We start from the raw sequence: 23,218 nt of genomic DNA, 5'->3' as shown, positions 1-23,218 counted from the left end.
TGGAAAAAGAAGAACAGATGAGGCCTAAGGTCAGCAGAAGGAGGGACATAATAAAGAGAGAAGAAATAAATAAAATTGAGAAGAATAAAACAATAGCAAAAATCAATGAAACCAAGAGCTGGTTCTTCGAGAAAATAAACAAAATAGATAAGCCTCTAGCCAGACTTATTAAGAAGAAAAGAGAGTCAACACAAATCAACAGTATCAGAAACGAGAAAGGAAAGATCACGACGGACCCCACGGAAATGCAAAGAATTATTGGAGAATACTATGAAAACCTATATGCTAACAAGCTGGGAAACCTAGGAGGAATGGACAACTTCCTAGAAAAATATAACCTTCCAAGATTGACCCAGGAAGAAACAGAAAATCTAAATAGACCAATTACCAGCCACGAAATTGAAGCGGTAATCAAAAAACTACCAAAGAACAAAACCCCTGGGCCAGATGGATTTACCTCGGAATTTTATCAGACATACAGGGAAGACATAATACCCATTCTCCTTAAAGTTTTCCAAAAAATAGAGGAGGAGGGGATACTCCCAAACTCATTCTATGAAGCTAACATCACCCTAATACCAAAACCAGGCAAAGACCCCACCAAAAAAGAAAACTACAGACCAATATCCCTGATGAACGTAGATGCAAAAATACTCAACAAAATATTAGCAAACCGAATTCAAAAATACATCAAAAGGATCATACACCATGACCAAGTGGGATTCATCCCAGGGATGCAAAGATGGTACAACATTCGAAAGTCCATCAACATCATCCACCACATCAACAAAAAGAAAGACAAAAACCACATGATCATCTCCATAGATGCTGAAAAAGCATTTGACAAAGTTCAACATCCATTCATGTTAAAAACTCTCAGCAAAATGGGAATAGAGGGCAAGTACCTCAACATAATAAAGGCCATCTATGATAAACCCACAGCCAACATTATATTGAACAGCGAGAAGCTGAAAGCATTTCCGCTGAGATCGGGAACTAGACAGGGATGCCCACTCTCTCCACTGTTATTTAACATAGTACTGGAGGTCCTAGCCACGGCAATCAGACAAAATAAAGAAATACAAGGAATCCAGATTGGTAAAGAAGAAGTTAAACTGTCACTATTTGCAGATGACATGATACTGTACATAAAAAACCCTAAAGACTCCACCCCAAAACTACTAGAACTGATATCGGAATACAGCAAAGTTGCAGGATACAAAATCAACACACAGAAATCTGTGGCTTTCCTATATACTAACAATGAACCAACAGAAAGAGAAATCAGGAAAACAACTCCATTCACAATTGCATCAAAAAAAATAAAATACCTAGGAATAAACCTAACCAAAGAAGTGAAAGACTTATACTCTGAAAACTACAAGTCACTCTTAAGAGAAATTAAAGGGGACACTAACAGATGGAAACTCATCCCATGCTCGTGGCTAGGAAGAATTAATATCGTTAAAATGGCCATCCTGCCCAAAGCAATACACAGATTTGATGCAATCCCTATGAAACTACCAGCAACATTCTTCAATGAACTGGAACAAATAATTCAAAAATTCATATGGAAACAACAAAGACCCCGAATAGCCAAAGCAATCCTGAGAAAGAAGAATAAAGTAGGGGGGATCTCACTCCCCAACTTCAAGCTCTACTATAAAGCCATAGTAATCAAGACAATTTGATACTGGCACAAGAGCAGAGCCACAGACCAATGGAACAGACTAGAGAATCCAGACATTAACCCAGACATATATGGTCAATTAATATTTGATAAAGGAGCCATGGACATACAATGGCGAAATGACAGTCTCTTCAACAGGTGGTGCTGGCAAAACTGGACAGCTACATGTAGGAGAATGAAACTGGACCATTGTCTAACCCCATATACAAAAGTAAACTCAAAATGGATCAAAGACCTGAATGTAAGCCATGAAACCATTAAACTCTTGGAAGAAAACATAGGCAAAAACCTCTTAGACATAAACATGAGTGACCTCTTCTTGAACATATCTCCCCGGGCAAGGAAAACAACAGCAAAAATGAATAAGTGGGACTATATTAAGCTGAAAAGCTTTTGTACAGAAAAAGACACCATCAATAGAACAAGAAGGATCCCTACAGTATGGGAGAATATATTTGAAAATAACACATCAGATAAAGGCTTGATGTCCAGAATATATAAGGAGCTCACATGCCTCAACAAACAAAAAACAAATAACCCAATTAAAAAATGGGCAGAGGAACTGAACAGACAGTTCTCCAAAAAAGAAATACAGATGGCCAACAGACACATGAAAAGATGCTCCACATCGCTAATTATCAGAGAAATGCAAATTAAAACTACAATGAGGTATCACCTCACACCAGTAAGGATGGCTGCCATCCAAAAGACAAACAACAACAAATGTTGGCGAGGCTGTGGAGAAAGGGGAACCCTCCTACACTGCTGATGGGAATGTAAGTTAGTTCAACCATTGTGGAAAGCAGTATGGAGGTACATCAAAATGCTCAAAACAGACTTACCATTTGACCCAGGAATTCCACTCCTAGGAATTTACCCTAAGAACGCAGCAATCAAGTTTGAGAAAGACAGATGCACCCCTATGTTTATTGCAGCACTATTTACAATAGCCAAGAATTGGAAGCAACCTAAATGTCCATCAATAGATGAATGGATAAAGAAGATGTGGTACATATACACAATGGAATACTACTCAGCCATAAGAAAAGGGCAAATTCAACCATTTGCAGCAACATGGATGGAGCTGGAGGGTATTATGCTCAGTGAAACAAGCCAAATGGAGAAAGAGAAATACCAAATGATTTCACTTATCTGTGGAATATAAGAACAAAGGAAAAACTGAAGGAACAAAACAGCAGCAGAATCACAGAACTCAAGAATGGACTAACAGGTACCAAAGGGAAAGGGACTGGGGAGGATGGGTGGGTAGGGAGGGATAAGGGGGGGAGAAGTAGGGGGGTATTAAGATTAACATGCATGGGGGGGTAGGAGAAAAGGGAGGGCTGTACAACACAGAGAAGGCAAGTAGGGATTCTACAACATTTTGCTATGCTGATGGACAGTGACTGTAAAGGGGTTTATAGGGGAGACCTGGTATAGGGGAGAGCCTAGTAAACATAATATTCGTCATTTAAGTGTAGATTAGTGATACCAAAAACAAAGCAAAAAAAAAAAAAAAGGGCAGTTCCTGTGTGGTAACCTCCAACGAGTTCTACACAAGGGTATAAAGGGCATATAAAAGTGTAGGCAAAGGGTCTGTTTGTGTTTATACAGAGGATCAAAGCCTAATTGGGCTACCCCGAAAATGAACTAAGATACGATATGAAAAAGAACTTCCAACATCTGCACTCTCTGGAAGACTCATGCCAGAAGATGATCATCAAAAAACCCCAACAAAGATCCACGCACTGCTACAGCTGTAGATGCACTCATCCCACCAGTTCCTGGACTTGCCATGGGAATGAGGAAGGAGATATCTAAGCTGGCCTGTGCATACAGTAAAACAACAAATTTGACTGGATCTATACTGTTGGAACTCAACCAAGAATTTGGAGAAGTGCAAATTGTAGCGCTCCAAAGTCTTACAACTACAGACTATTTACTGTTAAAAGAACATATGGGATGTGAACAGCCCCCAGGAATGGGTTGTTTTAATTTGTCTGATTTCTCTCAGACTGTTCAAGTTCAGTTGGACAATATCCACCATATCATAGATAAGTTTTCACAAATGCCTAAGGTGCCTAACTGGTTTTCTGGGTTTCACTGGAGATGGCTGGTAATTACAGATATGCTTTGGTTATGTAACTATACTCCTATTATGTTAATGTGTGTGCGCAATTTAAGTAGTAGCTTAAAACCTATACATGCTGAAGTTACTCTACAAGAAGATATGTCAAAGAAATAATCAATCTTCCCATGTTTTCTTCCTTCTGCTACTTCTATAGCTTTTCTTCTTCCTTCCTAATTACAACCCTTAAATAGAATTCGTGCCTCATATCAAATTTACCGAGTATCATAATTCTTCCAAGTGGTAAAGATACCTCAAGACAAATGCTGGGCATAGAAGCCACAGGGCATAAATATGCAAAGAAGTAAAAAGCTAACCTTTTCAAACAATAAGGCTTCCCTCTCACTTACCAACTTCATATTTCCCTGTATGGCCCCGGAAGATGACTGGTTAGCCAGAGACGGGTAAGATTCCTCAAGGGAGGAACAACCTAAGACAGGCACAGTCGCAGGGGGGCCATCAGGTGAGAAATTGGGGATCAACAGAGGTGAGGCTTAGAACCTCACCGCCCCTGTTCTGAGAGAAATCTTCTGCATACGTGGATGTTTTATTGCCCTGGTCTAGCTTGGATTAACACATAGTCTACAGGCACACACCTGATCATCTACATTTGCTCTCTTACAACACTAAACTATGTTTTCTACCTTTATCTTGTATCTACCTACCACTTCAGCATTTTATTAAAAATAATAATAATAAAGAGAGAAATGTGGTATCCACATATAAATCAAGTATAAAAACCAAATGAGTATTCATATTTGAACTGACTGTTTATAGTTCATAATGCATGAGCAAAACCGAAAGTTTCTGTGATGACTGCCCTTGTACTGTTCACTATGTAACTTATTCATTATGTAAGAATTTGTTCTCCATGTAAGAATTTGTTTGTTATGCCTCAGAAGATTGGAGACTGACGAAAATTAGGCTTGGGGTGGATTAATGATTGTGCATTGAGCATTGACTCCCCTATACAGAATTTTATTGTTGTTAACAACCATTTGATCAATAAATATGAGAGATGCCCTCACAAAAAAAAAAAAAAAAAAGGACAGACTTCCAATGGTAAAATAAATAAGTAACCGGGATGTAATGTATAGCATAAGGAATATAGTCAAGATATAGTAACAGCTTGGTAGGGTGATAGCTGGAACCTAGAATTATGTATATAAATGTTCTACCACTGTGTTGTACACTTGAAACTAATGTAATGTAATACTGTGCGTCAACTACCCTTCAATAAAAAATAATTATTTAAAAAAAAAAAAAGAAAATACTTTTGATCTAAGTGCATAAAATGCTACTGAAATGTTGGCATGGTATAGAAAAAACATCAGCAAAGGCTAGATGGAATATTAAAATAATTAGTGTCTAGTTATCTATAACCTAAGTTCAATATTACTGTCAAAAAAGTACTCATCAAAAATCTGTGTCACGGGGAGGGTTGTACAACAGAGAAGACAAGCAGTGATTCTATAGCATCTTACTACGCTGATGGACAGTGACTGTAATGGGGTAAGTGGGGGGGACTTGGTGATGGGGGTAGTCTAGTAACCATAATGCTCCTCATGTAGTTGTAGATTAATGATACCAAAAAAAAATCTATGTAGTCACCATTATAATATTCAATAACTAAGTCATAGGATATAGAGAAAAGATGCCTCCTTTACATAAAAAGCACCTTCCTTGTAGGGTAACCATATAACTTACATGTAAGCTAGGGCATGTTTGAGTGAAAGGGGCTGGGAAAAATGCTAAACTGTACAGGATCCTGGGACAACAGGTGCAAACTAGGATGTTTCTGGGCAAATTGGGATGTAGGGGCCCCCTATTTATGGTAAACTACCCAGATAGCACCATGAAGTATTACTTCTGTTATTCTTTGTAATGATTTCATCATTGATGAAGGCACTAATGAAATACATTAAAAAATTTTTCTTCAGTGTTATGAAAAAATGCACTGTCCAGTAAAACTCCTATATGCTTGACTATAAAGCCAAAAGGATCAAAAGGATTGGACAATTATTAGTACTAACCTTACACACAACACACACACACACACACACACACACACACACACACACACACACACACACACACACACACACACACACACAACCAACCAAAAAACCCATACAAACAAAATGAATACACACACAAAAGTCTTTGGGCACTTGCTCCCAATTCTCTGCCTGGATATCAATCTCTGAAGATGGTAAATAAACTGATCTACTTCCAGTAGCTTCTCAAGTCAAATTTCTATCTTTTGCTGCATGAAACTAAGAGATTTTTCCTTTACTCTAGGTAGAAATGCTTTCCCTTAAGAAAGTCCAAAGGATAAAACCAACAACTTCTGGTGAATGGCAGAATTCCCATTCACGCTGGTGCAACTTGAATATTAGAAAGTTAGGCTGGAAAATGACAAGGGAGGATTAATCTTGTAAATTTTAAATATTTACTTTAAAATAAACAATGAATCATTTATAATCCTATATTTTATTTTGAAATAATCATAACATAACATAAAAAACACTGACTTTTAATTTTCTCCAAGTAAAACATAGTTGTTTAGGCCTAGAAAACTAGACTTTGAAGTTCAGCTATTGATTTGCTTCTCAGATTGCCAGAAAATAGGAGTGCCCTTTAGCATTCAGCAAAGAGGCAGAGGGAGCAACAGCAAAAGGCTCTCTGAGAAACAGTGAAAGCCGTTCAGCAGGGAGCAGCCCATTTCCGTCTATCCCTATGACTCCACGTCAGTACTGAGCTTTGCAGCCCCACTCAGATAGGGATGGTAAAACCTTGACAGTGTAAATATTCAAGCATGAATGATGATAGAGACTTTGCTCTTTTTGTTTAATATGCAAACACCCCAGACATTACTCCAGTATTTATTAAATGGAATCACTGTGAAACAGGTGCCTCACGTCAGGGAAAGTAGGAAAGAGATGGGGAGTGGCGTAAAGCTAAGTCTCCGAGGAATGCACAATTCCTCTTGCTACACAAGGACGCACATAAACTGATTTAGCTAAAATGTTTGGATTGGATGGATTTGTAAATGTTGTCAAAATGAGAAAAAGAAGTCTTAGCTTTAGTATAAAACAAGACATTGTTCCTTTCACCATTCAATGAAAGTTTCTAAGGGAGGTCATTTGAAGATGCTTTTAAATTCAAAGCTTAATATAAATGAACACCAATTCATCACATTCAAATTATGAAAACATCCAAAGTTTTCTAAGTTGCCATTTGTGCATATTTTTTCTTTGTAAATTAATTTATTGGTATAGTTAGAGGTATCATTATAGTCCATTATATCAAGCTCTGGCTTACACATTCAGAGGAAAATGCCAACTTGAAATTCATGAACATTTGTGGTATATCATAGAAATTATCCTGGATGTTGTTTGTCAATCAATTTTTATAAATCTGAACTGTGTGAGGATAATATTTAATTTAAAAATTTAAAGACATAAAACTTCATATTTTTAGCAAAAGAAAAAGTCAGGAAAAGATCAAAGTAAAAAGAACAGAATTGAGATTAAAAATTCATTTTAAGCCAAAATGACAATGTCTTCATAAGTTAATATTAATCCTTTAATTATAAATTTCAAAGGTTTCATAGCTTCTATGACCCTAGCTTTGAATAATTATGCCATATGGAGCTTTTCTTAAATTTGAAAAAGATGGTGAATTGTTGCTCAAAGCCTTTTAATAACTTCAGGCTGGCAGAATTCCAGTATAATCCTTCGGATACCATTAAAATTACAGACCAGGAATCCAAGTTGGTAAGTGCTTTGTCAATTTCATAAGAGCTTTTTACTTAGCAGAGTACAGTGTGGAAGATGTTTGATGTGTTCATATATTTTTAAATGCCAGACTGTGAAGCTTAAAACAACTACTTACAATGAAGAATTCCGCAAAGGAAATGATAGACAGATTACACTAAATACAAATAAGATTTGTTGTATATCATAAAATGATAAAAATTAAAAGGCAAATAACATATTTGCTGCAAAGAAAATAATTTTTCACCCTTAATATGAAATGAGTTTATGTAAGATGATGAGAAAAACATTAAACCCAATAGAAGGGAAACTGACAAAGGATATGAACAGGCAGCTCTCAGAAAATGAAATATGAATAACAAATCTATTATAAATGTCCAATCTCACTCTTAAAAATGCAAATTAAAAACAATAATGTTTTTCACAAAGAAAACCCCAGAAATGAAAGAAAAGCACTAATAATACTAAGGACTGGCTAAATAAAACACATATATTCTATTGGGAAAAAAATAAATTAGCAAACCTTTCTGAAAAAGAAATATGACCCTGTAATTCTGGAATCTTAACCTAAGTGAAAAAAAAATGGAAATGTTGACAAATGAAGATGCTAATCTCTGCATCAATTCAGACAATTTTTTTAAAAAGCTAAATGTTTAAAAATAAAGGAATACCACAATAAATTATACTACATCTGTATGATGGAGTATCATGAAATGATGAGACCTGTGTTTCCAAAAAGTTTCAAATGACCTCGGAATATTCTTAGCATAACTTAACTTTTAAAAAAGCAAAACTCTGTCTGTTTATGACCTCAGCTAAGTTAATAAAAGAATTTTACAAACACATTTAATTATTAATATTAGTTATCTCTAGGTGGAAGTAGTAATACAGAATTTTACACTTCTGTATTTTCCGTGTTTTCTAAAATATCTTCTACATCAAGAAAGATTATTTTTTAAATAGATTGAATAGATTTCTGAAACAATGGTAAATTTTAAATACCAAAGTTTTAATCAAACTTCTGAAAATTACCCACTACCATCACTTAGTAATGTTCTTTAATTTTTCAAAGGTTCATATTTTATGGACTTTGTTTTGATTTGATTTGCAAAGATTTCAAAAGACTAGAAAAGCAGCTTTCACTTTGCAAATGTCAATCATTTACTCTCTTGGATTCTGCATTTCAAGTTTTTTGACCTTGTGGAGGTATTTCATGTTTCTCTGAACTCAAAGCCATTGAAGATATCATCTAGGTCTAAACTGCTGCCGACGGACACTCAGGTAGGCTCTGGACGTAGGAGTTCTTTTATAACCATAACATTGTAAATGCTACTAAAACAACCCAGAACCAAGGGAATGTTACATTTAGATTATTTATTATTCTGATGTTATTTTCCTATCTTCTTTGAAACTCAATTTTATACTTAATGAAAGGAAATGTCTAAACCCCTCAATTTTGACTGGATTTTGAACCGCTAGCAAATATTTTAACCTTCAGCAGATTTATTTAAACATGATAAAACATTAAAATGTGTATAAGGTACAGTGATAAAAAGTTAAGTACATGCACGGTGACACAGCAGGCCAGCGATGGAATTCTGTGCCAGCTTGAACTGAACTGGTGTTAATTCAAGTTTTTATAGTAAGAACTCAAATGTGTACTAATTTGTGTAGAAACACTGAAACTATGTTTGAAAAAGTTTAATTCTATGCCTTTAACTTACTAAGTAATATGGAGGAAGTTACAACACTAAAAAAGCAAATGAGTATTTGAATATAAAGATGTATCTTGTTCTACCCAAAGTATTTATAATGGGTTGAAACCAAATTTGGATGAATCAGTGACAATTTTTTATTTATTCATATTACCATTCACAGTGGTTCCCCTGAATTTCCCATTCATCATCATTCTTTTATTTACTCACTTTACATTTGTGAATGCCTACTTTGTATGAGGCATCACACAGATCCTGGGCCTTTTTAGAAACGAGTATTTCACAAGGAAACTCACAGTCCAGGACTTCGCTGCATTTGAAAATCCTGAACTCCTTTTACTAGTTAAGTAAAAACAGTTATGAACTGGAAATAAAAATTAGTCTTCAGATCAAGAGCCCAGCAACTTGTTTTCCATCATATGGACTTCGGGGTTGCCGAATTCCACCAACTGGACAAAAACCAAATTCATGGCACTAAGCACTAGCTCACCTGATCCTCTCGTCTCTGCCACATACTCCCCCTCTGCCAGCAAGACACTGCTTGAACCTCTGATGAACCCCTGCTGGAATGCTGATGAACTTCCTTGGCATATTTATCCACATAAGCTAACATTATTATGCTGAAAGCCCCTTCCTATCTTCTTGTATCATTTGTGTTCTCAGTTCAGTACAGGAGCACTCCGTTCTTCCAGACTTATTGCCATGCTCCCTCCTCTACCTGCAGAAGGAACTCCAATTCCTCCTGAGCAAATTCTCTTACATCCTCCTCCTTTTGGCATATTCCAACTATCTGCTCCGCCTGAAGCCTGGGGTTTCACTATTGAAATTTCTCACTCTGAGCAGACTACTGCGATTCTTTACTAAGAATGGAGATGTTACCCGACATAAGCTCTTCTCAAGTCCTGTCACAGACCTCCTTTGTATTTTTTTAATTCTCTTCTTTCTTCCTCCCTCCTTGAAAGTCATGGCTTGTGCCATTCATTCAGATGTATACTAGGTGAGCAACCACTGTGTGCCCAGTTTTCTAGACACTAGCAGGACGGAAATGAACAAGATAGACAAGGTCCTGGAAATAGCTTAAATTCTAATGAGAGGAAATAGAAAACAAACAAGAGAAAAAAATTAAAAGATGATCTCAAAGAGTAATAGGAACTATGAGCACAAAAGGTCAAGGTGAGGCGGTAGAGGCAGGCAGGGCGCTAGGTCAGGGACGGACACTCGGAGGACTGCAGAATAGTAAGGAGGAGAATGACCGTAAGGAAATAACGGGGAAGAAGTTTCCCGGCACAGGGGTGACAGGTGCAAAGCCCTGGAGAAAGGAGAGAGCCAGGCATGTTCCGGGAACAGACCGATGTCTTAGGCAGGCAGGTCCTAGTGGCCAAAGGGTGAGGGTGGGCCCGTGGTGGTAATTGCACTCACACCCTCATCGATGAGCATAAGCCATCAACTATCTGTGGTTCTCTGCACCACCAAGCTCTTCCTCTCCGTTAGTCCTTTCTCATGTATATCAAGACATTTTCTGCCTAAAAATACACTCTCCTCAGCTCCTGCTGCTCTTTGGAACTACACCTTCCTTTTAATATCAGATTTTCCAAAGCAATAGTGTATTCAATGATCTCCACTTCCTGCGACTCCCTCACTTATCTTTCACAACCATGTTTCTGTCCACGCTCTTATTTTCAGTGCTCTGTCCAAGATCATCAATGACTGCTCGGTTTCAAATCTCGTGACCTTTCCTCCACCCTCTTCCCTCCTGTGGTTTTCTGTCACATTCTTGACAATCTTCCTTTCCAAATAATCTCTTCCTTTATTTCCATGGAAATGCATTCTTCTCCGACTCCTCTTACCTTGACGACCCTCCCTGAACCGTTTCCTCCCCGACCTCCTCGGGAGGCCCTTCCTTCACAACTGCTTGCTTCCCTTCTGTATTCCTCTCCTCAACAGCCTCTCTCTGTGGGGGACTCAGGCAGCTGTTTTTTTCCAGTCCTGCCTTCTGTTATGATTATTTACAAATGACCCTTCAATAGCAAGTAAACATCACAGCTGGGTGTAGTGATGGCACTTCAAACTCAGCCAGTCCCTAACTGAACATATCTTCTTTTTCCCCAAACTGGAAGTTCTCCTACATTCCCAGTTTACTGAGAATTGTGTTCATACTCACCAAGTCTAACCAGGGCCGTCCCTGGGGCGCCTCTCACACACGTGTCCTTGGGCCCGCTGTCCCTGCTACACTCTCACTCCCCAGGCACCTGATGTGCTCCCAGGGACCTCTTGCCTGTGATGATCCAGTCCCCGCCAAACACTTCTACTGCTTGGGCATCTTGCCAACACTGGCAGAAAGATTTTCCTAATAATCCTTAGAATCTTGATACTTCGTTGCTTAATATCCTTCAGTTTTTAAGGATTCTCACTGTTTGCCCAATGAAGCTAAAATACTCACTGCAGCTTCGGAGATTTTCAGTGATTCCCCGCTACATTTCAGCCTGATGGCTAACTACTCCCCTTGATTCACCACCGGGCCACAGAAATGTTTCTGGTTGCTCTTTCTGTTGTTTTTCCGTGGGCTAAGAATGCCATCTTGCATCTCTACCACTTAAAATCCTACATATTACTTATTTCTAGTTCATGTGAGAGCCCTTCTGGGTAATATTCCTTGATTTCCTTAAAAAAATAACCAGCCAATTCACACTCTACCTTGCATTAACAGCTGTGTGTGTGTGTGTGTGTGTGTGTGTGTGTGTGTGTGTGTGTGTGTCTTGTAGTTGCTGTTATTTTATAATCTCCTTGAGGACAGTGCTTTTTTTTCTGTGTATTCCCACAAACCTGTATTTGAAATTTTTCACCTCCTATTAAAAAGAAGCATTTAAAATATGAATATATAATTCAAGGCAATTAAAGCCTAACTTGTATGTTTTATAAGTTTGGCTTTGGTATGACCAGTTTTCTTAAATCAAGGTGCACTGGTACTTGTGCCATTTAAGAGCGTTTTCTTAGGAATACTTTGAACTGTTGGCAGAGAGGACTGAAGCCAAGGGAAGGTGTGTAAGAGTCACCAGGAAACACGAGAGGTGCACCACAGTCACTCTCCATCAGCCTCTCTTCTACCTGCTATTGTTTGAGAATTCAACTATTCCACCGAAGGAAATTTCCCTAATTGTTGAAACTTGTATATGTTAGCATCAGAACATTATTATTTTGTACTGCTTTGATGGGATTATCACAAACAGCCTGACCTGGATGGTATAAAAAGTATAAAAGGTTCTCAACCTGAACACGTCCCAGATGGCCCAACCCGTTACTCCTGCAGTCTTCTTCCTGTCAGCGAAGAGTAACTCTATTTGTCCACTAGCTTCTTAAAGTCTCCTTGGACTCACTCTTGACCGCTCACTTACTCTTGTGCTCCCTGTCTCTCTCTCCTTCCTTCTATCTGGACTAGTGGCAAATCGTTCAGCTCAGCTCCAGGGCAGAATCTTAATCTGATCAGTTTTTACCGCCCTCACTGCTACTGCCCAGGCCCAAGCTTCTATCATCTCTTGTTTAAATTCTTGCAATAGCCTTTTAACTAGTCCCCCTACTTCCTTCTTTCCCTCAATTCAGTCTATATTCAGTGTCATTATCAGAGATCCTATTCAAATGTGACTCAGGTCACGTCACCCCTCTGCTCAACACCTGCCAAGCGTCCTCCGATCACGGAGATCAGAGCAGAGCCCTCTCCACGGCCAGGTCCAGACCTAGGACCTGGGTCCTCCCTGAGCACTCTTCCCTGACTGCATCCCCTCCCTCTCCTCCTCGGCCGTTCATTTCCAGGCCCACCAGCCTCCCTGCTGCGCCCCAAGAAGCCAGGCTGACTTCTGCCTCTTCAGAGACCTTTTTCTAGTTATTTCTCGGTTCAGAGCTATGCTGCCAAGGGCAAAGTTTGCTAAAATGTGACTTTCAGATAAATTAAGATAAACCTGACTCTCAGATAAAGATAAATTAGTGGTGGAAAAAATTGAACAGAATCAGAAGATTCTTAAATCACTCTTTTCAAGTGTCTTGATCCCAAAATATATTGGTTTTAAGGAACTCATGGGGTAATTTATAGTTATGATTAATAGCAATTCACATTTACTACCCAATAAAAATATTTACATTTTTGCAGAACAAAAGAACAAATTAGTTGAGATTGTACCTGGAATATTAATCAGCCCCAAATGTAAACCTTGTATGGACATTTATTTCAAAACTATATACTTCTAAAGAAACTTTCCTTAATTTGAAATATCAGTCTGGGAAAACATGTCATAATTGATGTTAAGCTGTGATAAAAAAAAACTGTGAAATCTACAAATGACTATTAGACAGCCTAGGAAAGATCTGAAATCTAGTCTCAACCTAGGAAAACTTGGGGCCATGGCCCAAATATTCCTGATCAGTACAGTATCTGACAATATTATAACACTTTTATCACAGTGTATATTTAACTGCTGTGGAATGGAATGGGATATTCTGTGCAATCCCTTCCATGAAAGTCAAGGGAAAAATTAGGAAACCTAACTCCCTGGATATTTTAGTAGTACTGAGACATACAGCAAGATAACTTAAGTTGCCCATTTGAATAGTTCATAAATTTGAAGAGTAATTCCATGTCCACTGCCTTTTAGAGACTGAATATAAGGGTGGCAGCAGGGGATTTCAAGCACGGACTTCAAATATCTATAAAAAATCCAGTTGGCTACCTTACCTTTTCCAATGTCATCTCTGTCTCAGCAGCATGAGTCTTTTTCAGCTCTATTTTCATCTTTTCTGACTCAGCCTTCAGTTTATTGACAGTAGTCTCATGGTCCCTCGCAGCCCTTTGCTTCTCCTCTTCATGAAGAAAACCGAGCTCCACCAGCTGCTGTTTCCGCTGTGAGTTCACATGAATCAGCTCTTCTCTCAGCTTGTGAACTTGGGCCTCCATGTCAGCAATAACCTTGTTTTTAAAAATGGAAAAATGGGCAGAGGATATGAATAGGAAAGTCATAAAAGAATTGCAAAATGCTAACAAATATACAAAATAAGTTTCTTCCTTCCTTCCCCTACCCCTTCCCTCCTTTCTTCCTTATTCTCCAATCCTGTGCGATGGGCTCAGCCATAAACACTATCTAGAATATTTTATCATCTACAACATATTTAGTTTTACTTGTTTCAGATATCTATGTAAATGGAAAATCACATGTATTCTTCTGCAAGTTCCTTTTTCAAATACTCAACAGTGTGTTCTGAGATTCATCTAATACGTCATATTGTATTTTTGTCTTTATTTCATTGATTTCTGCTCTTATTTCACTAGGTCCTTCATTTTCCATTCTTGGGTTTATTTTATATTCCTTCTTCTAATTTCTTATTTTTGATATTTTTATCCTTTCTTCTTTTCTCATTTATACACTTAGGTTTAGATATATGGTATTTTCATTTTTGTTTAGTTTAAAACATTTTTTAAATTTCCAGCATTATTTTTAAATCTGACTTACAAACCATTTAGAAGTATATTTCTTAATTCCCAAACATAGGGAGGAAACATTAGTTTCCTAGGGCTGACTTAACAAAGTACCACAAACTGGTACTTAAGACAACAGACATTTATTGCCTCACGGTTCTGGAGACTAGAAGTCTAAAATCAAGGTGTTGGAAAGATTGGTTCCTTCTGAAGGCTCTGAGGGAGGCTCTGTCCCATGCCTCATACCCAGCCTCTGGTGGTTGCTGGAAGTCCTTGGCATTCCTTGGTTTATAGATGCATCATTCCAGTCTCTGCCTCCACCTTCATGTGACTTCCTTGGTGTGTCTCTCTGTGTAGAGTCCCCTCTTCTCATAAGGACACCAGTCCTCTTGGCCCTTAAGGAGGTGATTCATGCCTTTGTAAAATGAGACTACTGCCATTATGAAAAAGACCCAGAGGGATCCCTTGCCCTTTCCACCAGCTGAGGGCACAGTGACAAGGTGCTGGTTATGCACCAGGAATGGGGCCTTCATCATAATACCACTGTGCTGATGCCTTGGTCTTGAACTTCCCAGCCTCCAGAAATGTGACAAATGAATTCTGTTGTTTGTAAGTCACCCACTGTGGGGTATATTTTGTTATAGCAGCCCAGAAGGACTAACACACGGAATCTGAGAAAAAGTCATGGAAAGATTTTATCCAAGTTCAATCTGATTTGAAAGCCTTTGCTTCTTATCGTATACTATACTGTAACAAAGTAGAATTTCTCACAATGAATGATGTTTATTGGATTTATTATTTTACTCTTATTGTGTACTTCTAACTTTTAATTTTCACTACAATTAGTACAAAGTTAACATCCAAAGTCACAAGGTCATATGTCTTTATAAAAAGTTTAAAAATGGACAAAAAAAGTTTTTCAAAAGCATTGACATCATCCCAAACTGAATTTCAATTTTTGTCAGTGTACATAAAAATAATTTTTAATGGTATAGATAATGCTCTGCCATTTCCCACACCTAATTTTACATCTTCATTCCCATTTATTAGTTTGGCTCTTTGATGTTTCATCATTGCACTATAAACATAATTTACTTAATCATACTATTCTTGGACTTTGTTTTATTTCCAATTATTCATTATTTGCATTTCAGACATCTGTGAATTAACTACAGTAATATTTCACTTTTAGGTTATGTTATCAAAATTATTTGGTGAAAAGAATAACTTTTTAACTTCTTTTCCAAATTGTTCTAAAGAAACACTGACTCCATTTCCAGTGTGCACAACAGAGCATATGTGTACCTGTGTCTCCACACCCTTGTCAGTGCTGCATGTCATCATTTCACATGTTTTTTTTTGGTTGACTAGGTATGTGATGGATTTAGAGGGCAGCATTTTAAACTGCTGGCCAACATTGATATGCACTGGCTTTAGTCCAAAAGTGATTTTCAAGTAGAAAAACCATACTGAAAAATGTATCAACTAATTATGGAAAAAATAAGCATTAAATGAAAGAACTTAATGTTGAAGTCTTCCCTTTGGTATTTAATATTTTAACCATTAGCATGTGCTGATACCCAGAGTGATGGAACTGCCAAGATCAATCTAGAATTGATGCATTCATTTTTCTTTAATATTGTAAACAGTGAGTTATAAAACTTCATGACTGAAGTAAAAGAGCAGAATTATGGAAAAATTTCACAAATTAATAAAGGTTGTGTTTGTAAGAGACTATATAAAAGACACTTTAAGGGCAAGTTTTAATCAAGCTGACTTCCAATTAACAGTTAAAAAAACATACAGACCAGAAAACATAGAAGCAACCTAAATGCCCACTGAACGATGAATGGGCAAGCAAAATGCAGTATATACATATGGCTGAATATTATTCACCCTTAAAGAAATTCTGCAATATACTATGACATGATCTTGAGGACATTATGCTAAGTGAAATAAACTAGTCACCAAAAGACAAATACTGTATGAGTCCATTTATCTGAGGTCCTTAGAGTAGTCACAATCATATACAGAGAACGTATAATGGTGGGTGCCTGACACTGGGGGGAGGTGAGAATGGGGAGTTATTATTTAAATGGCATAAAGTTTCATTTCAGGTTTACAAGGTGAAAAGAGTTATGTGGATAGATGGTGGCAATGATTGCATAACAATGTGAATGTATTTAATAACATTGAGCTGTACACTTCAAAATGGTTAAGATGGTAAATTTTATTTTATACCTATTTTACTAAAATAAAAAAATGAACTATAAAAAAAAGGAAACCAAACATATATAGATCAGTTTACTTAGAAAGCTAATGATTCTTGAAACCACTCTGAATCTGATAAGCTTTGGCAAAAGAAGTGGGAGGTTGAAATACCTTATGAGTGACTATGGATTGCCAGGATTATCCTCAAAGTAGTCCCAAACAAAATTTTAAAATGTACTCAATGAAAGCAAAATGTATCTAAGTTGAGGACACATTCATGGTTAAGAAACAGTAATTTGGATTATTTCAAAACTGAAAAATTATTGTAGAGTCACCCTTGGAATAGAGACACATTAACAACTTATTAATATATTAGGTTACCTTTGTACATTCATAGACAGTTTATGAGTAATCACTACCACAAACTGAAATATTTCCCATGTGTTACTCTTTAAGTTATAATTATGTGTAATTCACTATTATTAGGGTCTATGATGTAGAAGCCACCATGATAAGTGACTTCCAGGAAAAAATTTTCCCTAATGAGTTTAGACTATGATACATAAGCTACACATACATGTACACACACACACACACTATAAAAGCCTTAAGATAAGTGCCATAAGAGTTCAGAACAGGGAGCAGTTACTCTGAGCTAGGAAGGATTCTTGAAAATTAAATGAAACTGAATGCATCTCAGAAGACCTTAAGAGAAAAATTAGTACCCTTAGATGACAGGGATAGATACAGGACATTACAGGAAGAAAGAATGAGCCATATGGAAGAAAAATGGAGCATTAAAGAGGAATAAGGGAAACTTAGATTTGGTGCAGATGTTGAAGGATTTTGAACATTAAGTTACAGGGTTTGGATTTCAAGGCACTGGATGACCAGTGAAGACACCTAAGCTGAATGCTGGAGAGGAGCATGTGGGGACAGTGAACCAAGAAAGACCACTGAATTTGTACTAAGACAGACTAATCTGGAAGCAGTTTATATAAGGGGTTAGACACACTCTGGAGATGGGAAGGCCAACAACGGGGCAAGGGTGGGGATACAACTTTAGAAGTAGGATTGAAAAACCTGAAAAATTCAATGTATGTTAAAGGCAAGGAAGACGAAGGAATATGAGTGATTTGAGATGTTTACTTCAAGCAGGTTGGCAGATTAGATATTCTGAGAAGTCCTCATGAAATGAAACAATTAGATTCTATATAAAATATATGTTTTTCTCTTTATTCATTGGAAATAAGAGAAACATTCAAAGGGAAAAACAAAACACAACAAAAACCACACACATGTAAAACTGCATGTGCTGAAAACAGGACAGCAGTGAGCATAAAAAGCAAGGTATCTCTGAGGGCAAATGTTCTTATCAGTGCTGCAGCTTCAAGGGAAAGGGATATGAGAGCTGGACAAGATACCGCCGGATTAAGTCAGAGAAGCTGCAATAGGACTAAAGTGGCTCCAGATCAGCAGTGCTACGTATTCCCACCTGAGGCTAAAACAAATTTACTCTGGAGAAAAGCTTCTTCCGTTTAATGTCTCCATGGTTCCCACAATTAAGATAAACCAAACATGAGCTGATAATAAAACAATTACTAAATCCAGAAAAAAACACCATTGGTAAGGGTCAGCAGAAACAGATTCTAATTGGCAAGCAATTCAGATATGGGAATTATCAGTAAATAAACTTGTATTAACTATTTAAAGAAACAAAGGATGGAATCACAAAATGAGTAAACCAGGAGAGATTAAGCAAAAATGAACAGATTTAAGAAAGAATAAAAAATAATTTCTAAACATAAAAGTCTTGTAATGAAGACAGAATTGGTGACTTAAGATAGCTTCAACATAGCAGAAATAAAGAATGAAACAGGAAAAGAGATCTTAACAAATTACTTAGAAGGCAACACTATAATATCAGAAGACTTAAATAATAATTGAGAAATCTAAAGCTATGGAAGGAAAAATAAGATTTAATATATGTCTAGCATTCAAGAAGAAAAGGAAAGAGAAGGGAAAGTAGAGAATATATGAAAAGATGATGAGTGAATTTTCCAGAACCAAAGAAAAGCAAGAATGCACACATAACAGAATAAATATCAAGCAGAATAGAAAAAAAGAGAAAGTAAAGAAAAGAAAGATAGAAAAGAAATCCACATCAAGGTATTAGGTAATGAAATGGAGAACACAAATGACAAAGAGAAAAACTTAAAAGCCAAAAAAATGGGGCAAAACAGATTACACTCAGTAAATGAAATTGCAGTAGCAACAAGCACACCACTCCCCCAGACACGGGTTTCTAGTACCACTCTCCAATAAAAGGAAAACATGGTCCTTGGACAAATGATTGATTCTAGGAATAGGCAAGTAATACATAAGATGAACTGAAGCATCTTACTGTGCTAGAAGTATGTGTGAGCTCATTAATGGGGGGTATATCAAAGGGACAAGGGACCAACTGAAAGAGCTTCCAATGGTCAAAGCTGAAACAATTTGAGTAACAAGGAAGTATTAGATTATATCCAAAGAACAAAATAAATATTCATGAGTACATACTGATATCAATGATTTAATAAATTAATAAACGGGGAAGAAGTGACAAATCTTTCTTGCAGAAGAATTTCAAATTATAATAGAAAGGCATTTTACATATTCCTCACGGGAACTCCTCGCTGTTGAGGTCTTCAAAATAATGAATATCTGACAAACTATCATAGCAAAGAGAAGACTAAGGAGACATGACAACTAAATGTAATGTAATATTCTAGGTGGGATAGTAGAAAAGAAAAAGGACATTAGGTAAAAACTAAGGAAATCTGAATAAGGAATGGGTTAGTTAATGATGATATATCAATATTGGTACATAATTATAAGCAATATGTCATACTAATGCAAGATGTTATTAAATGGGGAAATCAGGTGCAAGGTATATAGAAGCTCTCTATATAATTCTCTCAGTTTCTCTGTAAATCTAAAACTGTTTTAAAAATAGTGTCAAACTGAATAGCCAAAGCAATCCTGAGAAAGAAGAATAAATTGGGGGGGATCTTACTCCCCAAGTTCAAGCTCTACTACAAAGCCATAGAAATCAAGACAATTTGGTACTGGCACAAGAACAGAGCCACAGACCAGTACAACAGATTAGAGACTCCAGCCATTAACCCAAACATATATGGTCAATTAATATTCAATAAAGGAGCCATGGACATACAATGGCGAAATGACAGTCTCTTCAACAGATGGTGCTGGCAAAACTGGACAGCTACATGTAAGAGAATGAAACTGGATCACTGTCTAACCCCATATACAAAAGTAAATTCGAAATGGATCAAAGACCTGAATGTAAGTCATGAAACCATAAAACTCTTAGAAAAAAAACATAGGCAAAAATCTCTTGGACATAAACATTAGCAACTTCTTCATGAACATATCTCCCCAGGCAAGGAAAACAAAAGCAAAAATGAACAGTTGGGACTATATCAAGCTGAAAAGCTTCTGTACAGCAAAGGACACCATCAATAGAACAAAAAGGTACCCTACAGTATGGGAGAATATATTCGTAAATGACAGATCCGATAAAGGCTTGACATCCAAAATATATAAAGAGCTCATGCACCTCAACAAAAAGCAAATAATCCAATTAAAAAATGGGAAGAGGAGCTGAACAGACAGTTCTCCAAAGAAGAAATTCAGATGGCCAACAGACACACAAAAAGATGCTCCACATTGCTAGTTATCAGAGAAATGCAAATTAAAACCACAATGAGGTATCACCTCACACCAGTAAGGATGGCTACCATTCAAAAGACAAACAACAACAAATGTTGGCGAGGTTGTGGAGAAAGGGGAACCCTCCTACACTGCTGGTGGGAATGCAAATTAGTTCAACCATTGTGGAAAGCAGTATGGAGGTTCCTCAAAATAGACTTACCATTTGACCCAGGAATTCCACTTCTAGGAATTTACCCTAAGAATGCAGCACTCCAGTTTCAAAAAGACAGATGCACCCCTATGTTTATCACAGCTCTATTTACAGTAGCCAAGAAATGGAAGTAACCTAAGTGTCCATCAGTAGATGAATGGATAAAGAAGATGTGGTACATATACACAATGGAATATTATTCAGCCATAAGAAGAAAACAAATCCTACAATTTGCAACAACATGGATGGAGCTAGAGGGTATTATACTCAGTGAAGTAAGCCAAGTGGAGAAAGACAAATACCAAATGATTTCACTCATCTGTGGAGTATAAGAACAAAGGGAAAACTGAAGGAACAAAACAGCAGCAGAATCACAGAACCCAAGAAGGGACTAACAGTTACCAAAGGGAAAGGGACTGGGGAGAATGGGAGGGTAGGGAGGGATAAGGGCAGGGAAGAAGAAAGGGGGTATTATGATTAGCACGTATAATGTCGGTGGGGGGGCACGGGGAGGGCTGTGCAACACAGAGAAGACAAGTAGTGATTCTACAACATCTTATTACACTGATGGAGAGTGACTATAATGGGGTTTGTGGGGGGGACTTGGTGTAGGGGAGAGCCTAGTAAACATAATGTTCTTCATGTAATTGTAGATTAATGATAACAAAATTTTTAAAAAAATAGTGTCAAGGGAGAAACATAGAAAAAAGTGGGAAAGGTGAAAAAAGGAAGATGGTCTACCAATAATCACAATAAATATATGGACCAAAATTCCTGGTTAAAAGAGTATGATAGTTTAGATTTTTTAACAAATCAAAATTAATCTGTATTATTTGTGAGACACACTGAATACACAAAGAGTTTGAAGCTAAAGAGATGGAAAAAGTTATATCACTAAAATAATATTCAAAGGCACTCTCAAAATAGACTACCATTTAAATAATGTTTTAAAATTTTCATTCACCGGGGAGATACCTGTAAACTTGTACATATGTGATAAAACCACCTCAAAATACATACAACAAACTTAAGGGAACTGCAGGGGAAATGGAAAAATCCACAATTTTAGTAGGAAGTTTCCATGTGCACACGCACACACACACAGGCTTGAAACATGTCAACACGTTGCAAAAAACTGTTGGTATCAAGAGACATTCTTTGACAAGATTGTAATTAAAATTGGAACTATGACATAAAAAATAGCAACAAAGCCAAAGTAATTCCCATATACTTCAAAATGTAAAAGTATATACCCTAAGTAATTCATGGTTCAAAACAAAATTAAGGTAAAAATTTTAAGTACTTAGAACTGATCTGCAGTTCTAAGAAGAAGATGCAAGACACATTTTACATTTGTACACTTTTAGATGGGAATGAGGGGGGTTAATACGGACAGGGGTACATGGGAGATAATCTTTTTTTTTTTTTACTTTAAAATTCTTACTGATGTTACCATATTTCCTATTCAAAAATAAATTCATAATATTTAAGTAAAAATTCTTAGGATTGGTAATGAAAACATTAGTTTTCAAATCTTAAAGGATGAAGCTAAAGAGAAGGAAATATGTAGCCTTAACATGCTTAATGAAGTAGGCAACCAATTTAAGATATCAGTAAGATAAAACAATTTCTGGTAAAGCTGATGAAACAGGAAGAAGGCACAAGTAAACAATATTAGAGATGAAAATAAAGCTATGGCAATATTATCTAAAAGCAAGAGTTAAAACTAGCACTGAAATTTAAAAAGGACATACTACAGATCCATCACGGATTCAAAACAAGGGGATAATACCATAAAAATATCATGCTAATACTCAGAAGACCTGGGTGAAATAGATTCCTGGGAATGTATAAAAGGCCAAAAGAAGAAAAAGAACTGAATAATCTAATTTAAGAAACTGAAAGAATGGTTAAAAATCCTCCCATAAAGAAAACCCTAAGCTCAGATAATTTTACGAATGAATTCTAAAAACATCTCCCAAGAGGTAAATCATTCTAGTCTTTTACAAACTTATCCAGAGAATAGAGAAAGAGAAATATACCCACAAACTATTTCAGATGTCATAACATTGCTACCAAAGGATGACAGGAATAGGAAGAAAAATAAAAATTATAGGCCAACTCACTCATGAACACAGACATAAAAATCCCAGATAAATTATTAGCAAACCAAAGCCAGCAATGTATAAAAATAAGTAATCCCAAGTTGCAGGGAATGCAAGGGCCATTTAACATTTATAAAAATCTAGACATGCCAATAAATATCAAAGCTAGATGAGAAGGAGAAATTCCTAAGCTATAACAAT

The 23,218-nt window shown here is 36.8% G+C and overlaps 1 protein-coding gene across 6 annotated transcripts in view; it reads right to left on the bottom strand.

Moving 5' to 3' along the window:
- CEP112 (centrosomal protein 112) overlaps window positions 1–23,218 on the bottom strand; it is a 405,933-nt gene that overhangs the window by 144,666 nt on the left and 238,049 nt on the right. For all 6 annotated transcript variants that reach the window (XM_057501633.1, XM_057501632.1, XM_036899724.2 and 3 more), the window contains one exon: window positions 14,036–14,266. In XM_057501633.1, the coding sequence (XP_057357616.1) occupies window positions 14,036–14,266 (231 nt within the window). The remainder of the gene's footprint in view (window positions 1–14,035; window positions 14,267–23,218) is intronic.

This window comes from Manis pentadactyla, chromosome 4, assembly GCF_030020395.1.
Source record: "Manis pentadactyla isolate mManPen7 chromosome 4, mManPen7.hap1, whole genome shotgun sequence".
Classification (NCBI taxonomy): Eukaryota; Metazoa; Chordata; class Mammalia; order Pholidota; family Manidae; genus Manis; species Manis pentadactyla.
Note: the sequence above shows the minus strand (reverse complement) of the source record. Positions and strands in the feature narration are given on the sequence as shown.